The sequence below is a fragment of the Trichosurus vulpecula genome, chromosome X (assembly GCF_011100635.1).
Source record: "Trichosurus vulpecula isolate mTriVul1 chromosome X, mTriVul1.pri, whole genome shotgun sequence".
Taxonomy (NCBI): domain Eukaryota; kingdom Metazoa; phylum Chordata; class Mammalia; order Diprotodontia; family Phalangeridae; genus Trichosurus; species Trichosurus vulpecula.
Genome location: NC_050582.1, coordinates 13,581,002 through 13,591,954, shown reverse-complemented (window position 1 = coordinate 13,591,954; position 10,953 = coordinate 13,581,002). Strand labels below are relative to the sequence as shown.

Here is a 10,953-nt window from a genome sequence, read left to right as displayed (position 1 = left end):
CACTCATATCTAATGTATTAAATCTTTGACACTAGGAATCAGGGTGTCCCATTAGCAGCTCATGTAAGTGCTTAGTATCAAATGAATGGTGCAAATACAAAACCATAACATAAATTACTATTCTTCAAAAACCTGAGCAAAGCAAAAAGTCACACGGGACACCATACTCCAATTTTGAGAAGTTGAAAATGAAAGGTAAAAAAATGAGCACAAATAAAGTTTTTTGTTTTTTTTCACTCTTATATCTAATGTATTAAATCTTTGACACTAGGAATCAAGGTGTCCCCTTAGCAGCTCATATAAGTGCTTAGTGTCAAATGAACAGTACCAAAGAAATTCCACATTTATATCAACTAGACAGTGAAAAATTAAACTTAGCTTACTATTATAGATTGGTAGTAATTCCAAAAGTAAAGTTTGGCTGAAATACACCCTCTTTTTCTCCTTTTACTTTCTATTCCTAACAGAATAATTAGGGAACAAGCATCAGAAATACCACTCTTTACCTTTCATTTCAAACAATACAAAAGGAGCAAGTATCAGAAATACTCCCTTATACCTTTTATTCCAAACAATGAAAGGTAAAAATATCAGAAATATCCCCCTTTTATCTTTTGTTCCAAACAATACAAAAGTTTAACAAGTATTTAACCACATGTTCCAAGTTATGCAAAAAGAACCAATTTCAGAAAAACCCACACTTTACCTTTTGTTCCAAACAATACGAAAGAAACGTATTAAACACAAATAAATAATACAAAATAATACTAAATATAAAAGGAACTTATACCAATATCAAAAGCCCCTCCTTTTACTTTTTTTCTCAAACAATACCAAAGGAATCAATGTCAGAAATACCTCCCAATATCTTTTGTTCCAAACAAAGCAAAAGAACAGTGATTAAAAATACCCTGTTCATTAATTTACCCTTTGTTCCAATACAAAAGAAATAAAAATTAACCACATGTTCTAAGTCATACAAAAGGAAAAACATCAGAAATACCTTCTGTTTCAAACCATAAAAAGTAATAAATGCCAAAAAGGCCCACCTTTTACTTTTTGTTCCAAACAATACAAAAGAAATAAATATTTAACCATATGTTCCAAATAACATAAAAGGAGCAACTATCAGAAATACTACCCCATTGTAGTATACCCCAATACTACCCCACTACCTCTTGTTCCAAACAATACAAAAGAACAATAACTGGAAATACCCCCAGTACTTTTTGTTCCAAACAATATAAAAGAAATAAATATTTAACATAAATATGTTCTTAATAACACAAAAGGAACAAATAACAGAAATACCCACTTTATACTTTTTGTTCCAAACCATAAAAATATCAGAAATATCTGCCTTTTACTTTTTGTTCCAAGAGTACAAAAAAACCCAGCAATTGGAAATATCCATTATTTTTTGTTACAATGTAAAAGAAATATTTAACCATATGTTCTAAATAATACAAAAGGAACAAATATCAGAAATGCCCGCTTTATACCTTTTCTTCCAAACATACAAAATAATAAATACCATTATTTAATTAAATATCATTTTGTTCCAAACAACACAAAAGAACAATTGGAAATATCCCCCATTACTTTTTGTTCCAAGCAATACCCAAAAAATATGTTCTAAATGTGTTTTAAACCAGGGGTGGGGAACCTGTGGTCTCAAGGCCCTCTCTCAAGTGCAGCCCTTTGACTGAATCCAAACTTCCTAGAACAAATCCTCTTAATAAAAGGATTTGTTCTGTAAAACGTGGACTTGATCAAAAGGTCACTCCCAAGGACCTAGGAGGGACATGTGGCCTAGAGGCTGCAGGTTCCCCACCCCTGTTCTAAACAATACAAAAGGAACCAATATCAGAAATACCACCCCCCCCATTTTCTTGTTCCGAATAATGCAAAAGGAAAGAAATTTAACCACATGTTCTAAATAATACAATAATACAAAAATAAATAATAAAATAAAAAAATAAATAATACACAGCAGAAATATTCACCTTATACCTTTTCTTCCAAACCACACAAAAGCAAAAAGAGAAATCCCCCCCCCAGTTACCTTTTGTTCCAAACAATACAGAAGGAACAAATATCAGAAATCCTCCCTTTTACCTTTTGTTCCAAACAATACAGAAGGAACAAATATCAGAAATGCCCCTATCTTTTGTTCCAAAGACTATATAAGGAACAAATATCAGAAATACCCTCTTTTTACTTTCTTCTCCAAACAAAATATCTAAGGACCCAACATCAGATTTTTTTATGTATGCAAGAGTACATACTGAATATATCACCTATGTTTTTACTGAGATTCAACTATGGCAAACATCGTCAGGTTCCTCTGCAGCTTTCTGAATATACTCAGGAGAAGCAAGCTCATAATCACTGGAACTAAACAAAGCTGCAGAATTTCTTTCTAAATATTTTACAAAATCATGCAAATGCTTTAACAATAAAGTAGTACTATGAGTATCAAAGAATATATGGGATAACATGCCTCCAATTTTTACAAATAGTCGCAGCAGATGTGGTGCTCCGTAGACATAAGACATCGGGATGCCAGGGTCATTTGCTAGGATTGTAGCATGCTGTGGTTTCTCAAATTTATACAACAAATGAGAGCTTAGCATCATATTGAAGTACGCTCTAATCCCTGCTACAACTTCGGGAACAGCATAGATCTTATCTTCTGAGTTGGCATTAGACAGTTCATAAAGTTTATAGTCCTCCAGAATTGACTCCACATTCTTCTTGGCAGGGAGACAAAATAACTTGTTTTGTCTAGTGACCATGTTCCAGTCATTCACAAGCCATGGTTTTAGTTCTGTAGGAATATCTACCTTAAAGTCTGTTCTTCTCATAAGTTCTCTATATGGCTCAGTGTCAGCGCTTGCTAGGGCTCTTCCCCTCTGAAGTGGAAGTGGTCGCTGAGGTGTTTCACTGCTACTGCTACCAGCTCTGTTTCCAGCACTGCTACTATCTGTTTCAGTCACTATATTCTGGTTCTTTCTGTCTGCCTGCACTGATACTGAGGGGGCTTCAGCACTATTTTCTTCACGATTTTGCTGTGGACCCTCAGAGGTCTTCTTTCGTGAAGCTACCCCTGCCATTTTCTCTTTTATGGATTGCTCTTGCTCAAAAAGTTCTCTCTGTTTCTGAAGATTGATTTCTGAATACTTAAGTAATCTGCTTTCTGGAACCCACTCATCATCCCAGCCAGCAGTGGGGCAGAGAGAGTCTTGTAGGGCAAAATCATCATCTTCAGTAGGAAAGTGGCCTGCCTTAGCTTTGGCCTTTCCCTTACCCTTTTTCTTGGTCTTGCCCTTACCCCCCACCGGCTCTTTGCTACCCTCACTAACATTTCTGGCTTCCCGGGTTTCAATAGTGGCTTCACCTACCTCACTAATTTCACCAGCTTCACCGGATTCACGAGATGCACTGGTTTTAACGTCCTCAGGGGCTTCATTGGAGTCCTGGCTTTCAGAGGCCTTAAAGGTACCACTATCCTCCGCAACTTCACAGACCTCAGTAGTTTCATGGATTTCATGGGCTGCAGCAGCTTCTCCAGCTTCACGGACCTCAGTGACTTCAGAAGGAGCACGGACTTTACGGGTTGCAAGGACCTTGGCAGCTTCATCACGGGCTTTGGTGGCTTCACGGGCCTCAGCAGCTTCTCGGGCCTCACGGATCATATGGGCCACTTGAGTTTCACGGACCTCGGTGACTTCACGAGCTGCACGGGTTGCACGACCTTTACGTTTTGCACGGACCTTGGTGGCTTCATCACAGGATTTGGTTGCTTCATAGGTTTCAGTGTCCTTGGCAGCTTCCCGGGCCTCAGCAGCTTCCCGAGCTTTACAGATTGCACGGTCGCTACGGGTTTCACGGACCTCGGCTTCAGGACTTTCAGGGGTTGCTCGAGCGCCGGTAGCTTCATCACAGACCTGAATGGCTTCAAGAATCTTACAGACTGCATGGACCTTAGGGGAATCGGGGGCCTCACTGGTTTCACTGATTTTAGTAGTCTCGGGGGCTGTATAGCCTTCACTCATCTCCCCAGTCTCTTGGGTCTTACTGGCCTCCCTTGCTTTCTGGGCCTCCTGAGCTTTGATTTTGGCCAGCTTTTCGGAGAGCCGAGTGCGGCCCTTCTCATTGCCTCCCGGGTAGTGAACGAGGTACTTGACCTTCCGGTACTTAACGGACACCTTCACACACTCCGCTTCATAAAGCAGGTGCTCTCGGAAACACAACACCCGCTCCCCGACCTCAAACTGGGGCTTCCTGGGGAGCCTCTTGGGGTCTTTCTTTGGTGCCATCTCTCTGGTAGAGGCCCGGAGCCGCCGCCCGCCTCACCCACCTCCGCTGCTGCCTCACTTGGGCCCTGAGCCCCAGTTGTACCCCCACTCTATCGCCCGCTGGTCTCACCTCAGCCTGGCGTTCGGACACAGTGGAAGATAATCAGGTTGGTTGTTTTTTTGGTTTATTTGGAGTTGATTTACTAGGCACAGCCAACGGCAGCTAGCCTAGCTAATGGCGGAGAAGCTCAGCTCCCACCAGGGAACTGCTGCTCTAGCCAATGGTTAGGCGGCTTTGTGCTGCTGCTCCAGCCAATGACAAGGCACCTCGGCTTCCACCAATAGCAGTTGCTTTTACTGGTGATTGAGAGTCTCTTTTCCCACCTACAGTTGCTATTCCAGCCAATGGTCAGGCCTTTCAGCTCCAGCCAAGACTAGTGTTCTAACCAATAGCCAGACATCTTAGTTGCCCCTAGGGGCAGCTGCATCAGCCAATGGCCTGGTGTCTTAGCTTCCTGCCAATGGCTGCCGCTTCAGCCATTTGCTTTAGCACTGCGGTGACCACGCCCAGAGGACTTGTTGCTCAGGCTTGCTGGGGCCACATACCCGCGCCCTCTCATAAATTGCAAAAGTGGATATGTCTCCAGGAGAGGGGTCCCCCCAAAGTGTGCGGTACTATTTATGTGCAAGTATGCATGCATGCATGAATGAATGGTTGTGTGCATGCACCGTACATGTATATACAGTGGGGGAGGGTATGAATTCGTGCGTGTATTATGTATACATGCGTGTATATATGTATACAGTTTGCCTGCTGCCATGAAGGAGATCTGGAAAGCTGGCCTGAAGGATGGCACCTTTTCTTTGGATCTTAGATTGAAAGCTGGAAGGGACCTTAAAAGCTATCTAGTCCAAGTTTAGCAGGAGGGGCCTGAGCACACAGGAGCAGGGCCCTTTCTTTCCCCTGCCAAAAATAGGCACACATGGGAAAATGTGAATTCTCCGATTTGGTTTTTTATGTACAGTGTGTACCAAAAATCTTAGTGAAGTTGTAAACTTTAATAGCCTAAAACTTCACTAAGGCTTTTGGGATACTCTGTATGTATGTATGTATACATACATACATATATATAATCCTTTTTATTTAGCCTCTGCTTGCCTCAGTTTTCTCCCCTATAAAAGAGGACCATAGTGATAGCACCTATCTCCCAGAGGTGTTTTGAGGATCAAATGAAGTAATATGTGTAAACAGCTCAGCAGTGCCTGGTGCATAGTAGGTGCTATACAAATATTGGATGGTGTTACTGCTGTCTTCATTATTATTATTATTGTAAATCGGAGATGGACTGGGCAAGTAACAAGAGGGGAGATGGCTAGAGTGCTCTTTTGATCTTTGTGAAATGCCAGGAGGGTAGGTTGTGACTTGCATTCCAGGAGGGACTGCTCAAATCTGGGAGATCACAGATCTATTTGCAAATACTTTTCAGAAAGAAAAAAAAATTGCTTCCTATTGCTCTTCAGTAAAATAAAGCTATATTTAGATCTGTTTCTATCACACTTGCCTCAAAGTATTCTAAATGACTAAAACTAGATGGCCTTGAAGCAGAAATGAAAATGGGAGAGAGTGCAGTCTATGAGCTGGGCCTGCTCAGAGCAAATCTGCCTGTCCTGAAGTCAAGTTGAGAGTGCACTAAATGAGCCTCCTGTATTCTTTATTATGTCTGCTAATATATAGAATGAATAAAATCCCTGTCCACAGAAACAGGGTGGCATGAGAAAATTGGGAAAAAACAATTTTGACTTCAAGACAAAGGAGACTTGATTCCTAGGATTTAGGTTTATTTCATCTCTCTGGGCCTCAGTTTCCTTGTATGTAAAATGAGAGGATTCAGTGGTTTCCTTCAAGACTTAGCTCATACCATCTTGTGCAGGAGGCCTATCTCACTTCCCCCCTCCCATCTCCCATGCCTTCCATCCTACGTTACCTTGTAGGAATATTGCATATTATATATTTATAAATGTGTGTATGTGTATATATATATACACACACACACTGTGTATGAGCTCTTTGACAGAGTGGTCATGGAAAAGTTGGCTTGGGTTTTTTTGGCCTTTCTTTGTATCGCCAGTGCTTAACACAGTCCCTGGCACATAATAAATAGTTAATAAAATGCTTGTTGACTGACTTAGTGAGTGGCTGAACTGACTAGTTTTTTGGTGTCTTGATATACTGGAAATTCATTTGCCCTCCCCTGTAGAATCTGACTTAGCACATGCATGTAGAATCCCAAGGAAAAAATCGATGGGCCCATCCTCATGTACTCCAGGGGTGGGGAACCTGCGGCATTGAGGCCACATGTGGCCTTCTTGGTCCTTGGGTGCGGCTTTTTGACCAAGTCCAAGTTTTACAAAACAAATCCACTTATTAAGGGGATTAGTTCTGGGAAGTTTGGATTCAGTCAAGGGGGGGGGGGGGCCCACACTTGAGGACATGGCCTGGAGGCCAGACATTCCCCATCCCTGCTCCAGGGCATATGCTTGACACTGGCCAGATAATTTAGAATTAGTCACCATCTTACTTACAAATTTTAATTGCTTTTTGCTTTCACCGCTAAACAGGAAATGGTGTTCTCTTTCTATTTCCCCAATTACAAGTTAATAGGTACTCTTGGGGCCACTAGGTGGTACAGTAGATAGAGTGCAGGGCCTGGATTTAGGAAGACTCCTGTGCCTTAGTTCAAATCTTGCCCCAGACACTTCCTAGCTGTGTGACCCTGAACAAGTCACTTCACCCTGTTTGCCTCAGTTTCCTCATCTGTAAAATGAACTGGAGAAGGAAATGGCAAACCACTCCAGCATGTTTGCCAAGGAAACCCCAAATGGGGTCACAAAGAGTCTGACATGACTGAAAAACAATAATAACAACAGCAACATAATTTTCAGGGAGAAGTCAGAGGAAAAGTCCAAGATGATATTCCTGAGGTTCTTGGAGATGGTCACCCATATTAGGAAAGAAGGTGGGTTATGTTCTGCATCTGCCTAAGGAAAAAGTACAAATATTATCTCATTGGATTCTCATAATAATCCTGGGAGGTTGATGCTATTATTATCCCCATTTTACAGTTGAGGAAACTGAGGCAGACAACGGTTCAGCGCTTTGCCCAGGGTTACACAGCCAGTGTCTGAGTGAATTTCAACTCAGGGTGTTTCTGACCCCAGGCCAAGTGTTCTATCCATGCCGCCCCTCAGGTTTCTTAAGTTACCTTTGTAATACAGTTGACAGAGTGACTTTGGAAGTCAGTAATTTATTCTGCCCTTTAAACACATCTCAAATCAATGGGCTTGATCTAAAATGCTGTTGTAAAAATGATTCAGCGTGTGTGGCAAGGAGGATGACCATAATGGTTTACAACAGTGGTCTCTAAAGTGGGATGCATTCAAGAATATGCTGGAGTCACTTCAAAACATTCTCAAGAACTGATTGTTAAATTTTCAGGGTAAGCATTTCTACCTTGGAAATCGGCAGGTGCTACAAATCAGGGCTTGATTAATCATTTTGTTTAGTGTCTAGACTTTAAAAAGTGATATAAAAATGTTAATAACAGAAACTTAAAAAATATGTAGAGAGCTCTCCCCCAGCTGGTTGTTAAATATTTACCAGCACACCCCATTTGGCGTGTTCACTCTTTCTTTTAATGTAATGAATGGCAGCTTATATGTGCCTTGTTAAGTGGATTTATAGATTATGTTATCTAGTTTTAAATAAACTCCTCACAAAATGGACAAGCAGTTTAAACATTCCTTGCAAAGAAACCAAAGATAGAAGACAATAGTAATATGTGCACAAGCAGCTAACAAGAAAATGGCACATCTCACCCTTCTATTCTTAGTACAAAAAACAATGGTAATCTAATAAGATGTGATAAGAAGTTCACCAAAAAAATCTGAAATTATCAAGAAGTTTATTTGACATAGATTTTCATCCATTAATGTTGACTCTGAACCTGCTCCGAGTGTGTTATGTGCCTTGAGATATTATCTAATGATAATCTGAAGACATCACAATCAGCAAGATATTTAAAAGCACAAGTTCTTGATGCCAAAAGCATATTTCATGTAGAAAACTCTTATGTTTACATTTTCAGAAAATTTACAGATTTTTATAACCTGTTTAAAAACCTTCCAAATGAAGAGTTTAAAGGAGTTTTAAACCTATTTGTTGGAAATATTAAAATGCAACACGTTCTGGTTGGTTTGTAAAAGCAACAAACTGGTATCTGAACAGATTGAAATTCATTAGCTGAATTTCAACCAAAACCTTTGCATCGTTGATGGATGGGACTGAAAAATGAGCTTAATGATTTAATAAGTACAGTCAGTGATGTATGTCTCACATTTGGAATCTATACATTTCTGTGAAGTATTTTTTTTGGTCTCTGATGGGTGGTGCAGTGAATAGAGTACTGAGTCAGAAAGACTGGAGTTCAAATCTGGCCTTGGACACTACTAGTTGTGTGATTCTGGGAAAATTAGTTAACCTCTCTTTGCCTCAGTTTCCTCAACTGTAAAATAAAAATAATATAACTTACTTCCCAGGCCTCTTGTGAGGACCTAAATGAGATAATAATTGTGCAGTGCTAAGCTCAGTGCCTGGCACATAATAAATACCATATAAATGGTAGCTGTTATTATTATTATTATCAAACCAAGATTTAAAAAATGATGAAACATTCAGTAATAGTGCTCTGAAATTATCATTAGTAATAATTTAATGAGAATACATAGCTTTCTCTGCCATTATTTTTATTTGATTTGATTACTTCAATATTATCTTTTTTTCATCTTTGTCTCATCCTATTAAATGTATATTTCTGCATGCTTTATAATGGACATAATATGTTAGTACTATATCGCCTCTTATAATGCATGCGGAAATAAACCTTCATATGTTGTTGGATGCACTCAAAAATTTTTACTCATGGAGTGTGCAATCAAAAAAAGTTTGGAAAACCACTGGTTCAGGTAGGAGAAAACCAGCTTGTCACCCAGGCATTGAAAGTGAGGGAGCAAGGGACAGGCTGATCTAAGAGAGAAGTTATACACACACAAACACAGATGCATCCACATAAACACATAAGTACTGATTGGCTGGGGATGATAAGACTGGCCTGCCAGAAGGATTGAGCAAACTCGGCAAAAGGAATCCTTTCAAAGAGGCTATAGGGAAGTCTGTCATCAGCATACCATACAGAAATTTTAGCTGCTAGCTAGCTTGAGTGGTAATTTTAAAAATACTGCTCTGACTTTTTTTCTCAGTATGGGTCTTCCTACACTCACGCAGCAAGCAGCTTTTTCAAACTTAGCCTCTAGTGCGCTCATTTCCACTGTCACTCGCAGTACTACTGGTATTCACAATAAACTAAGCAGTCTGCCAAGGGCAAATTCAACATGCAGAGAGGAAAGACGTTTGCCAGACTCTAATAGGTATTCCGAAGTCTGTACAAAGAATCTCTAAGAAATGAGTTGCTTTCCTTCAGGAAGCAATGCAAAACTTAGAATAAAACCAAAAACTTTCCCAAAGAGCTTGAAGTGTATAAATGTGTCTAAGTACCGGTGAAATGAGGATCTCAGTTCCCTGGTCTTAGTCTTAATTCAGGGCAAAGCCATAGACTTGTCTTTGCTTTAAATTCTAAACCAAAAGAAAAAGGATAGATGCAAAATGGCGTTTATATACTATCATACACCAGTCCTACACCCAAGTTGTTTTTTGTTTTGTGGGGATTTTTTTAACCAAGACTCCAGAAAGAAAAATGTTGTGTGGCCCATGGTGATTAATTCACTAACACCGTCATGTGAGCACTTTAATTCCTAGTCCAGGACAGAGACAGGACTTAGGATAATTTGCATTTGCTTTTGTCTCGTAATCAAAATTTAAAGCACCATGACATTGGACCTGGAAAGTTGCAAAAGCAAAGACTGTTCAGGCAGATTTCAAAGCACTTCCCCTCAAATGGGCAAAGTATGAATTAATGCAGAAGGAGTTCTGTGAAGATGCCAGAGGGAGTACATCACTCTTTTGCACATATATTAACTTTCATTTAGAAGATTTTGGAGAGAAACAAGTTTGAATTTTCACTGGTGTGGTGATGATGGAACACTTTACTTTGGATGTTATCTTCTGCATTCGACCCAGGAATTAAAAAGACCAATTTGCCCTCCTCCCAACTTAGATCAGATAGGGTCCGACATTGCGGTTCAAGGTGTCTTATTGTTAAGGCCACAAATCTTTGCCTACACATTGTGGGCAGCAGAAAATATTCCCGTCATGAGTCACTTAAAGCAACTGAAGTAGAGACACCTGTGATGTGATCTGACTCTGCATCTCTCTAAGCTTGTAACGTGCATGCACATTTTGTGGCCACATTGAGAGAGGTATTCACTTTTAGAAAATGATCATTGCCAGGGACAGATTCCTTTTTTCTCCTTAAGTCTTAGAGCACTTTGTATGGTTCCTCTGGCACTTATCCTATAGTGTCTTACTGTATTTTCATGTGTTTATGTCTTATTTTCTCAGATAGGGAGTCAGGATGCCAGAGGGGAGAGAACACTAAAGTCTTTTATTTCCTACAGCTGAGGGACAAGCAGGTACTAG

The 10,953-nt window shown here is 40.1% G+C and overlaps 1 protein-coding gene across 1 annotated transcript; it reads right to left on the bottom strand.

Moving 5' to 3' along the window:
- Window positions 1–2,318: 2,318 nt before the first annotated feature.
- LOC118832707 (mortality factor 4-like protein 1) lies at window positions 2,319–4,322 on the bottom strand. Its single transcript, XM_036740035.1, has 3 exons — window positions 4,153–4,322; window positions 3,053–3,222; window positions 2,319–2,998 (listed from the first exon to the last, which is right to left on the bottom strand). Exons 1-3 carry the CDS (start codon window positions 4,320–4,322, stop codon window positions 2,319–2,321), a joined length of 1,020 nt encoding a protein of 339 aa, XP_036595930.1.
- Window positions 4,323–10,953: the final 6,631 nt, after the last annotated feature.

Bases quoted from the DNA above. Each gene is read 5' to 3' on its own strand.
- LOC118832707 (XM_036740035.1), bottom strand. From the start codon at position 4,322: ATGGCACCAAAGAAAGACCCCAAGAGGCTCCCCAGGAAGCCCCAGTTT. The intron at 3,223-4,152 runs GGGCCGCACTCG...CCCCACTGCTGG, and splicing joins TACCCGGGAGGCAATGAGAA to CTGGGATGATGAGTGGGTTC. The intron at 2,999-3,052 runs GTGCTGAAGCCC...ACCAGAATATAG, and splicing joins GCAAAATCGTGAAGAAAATA to TGACTGAAACAGATAGTAGC.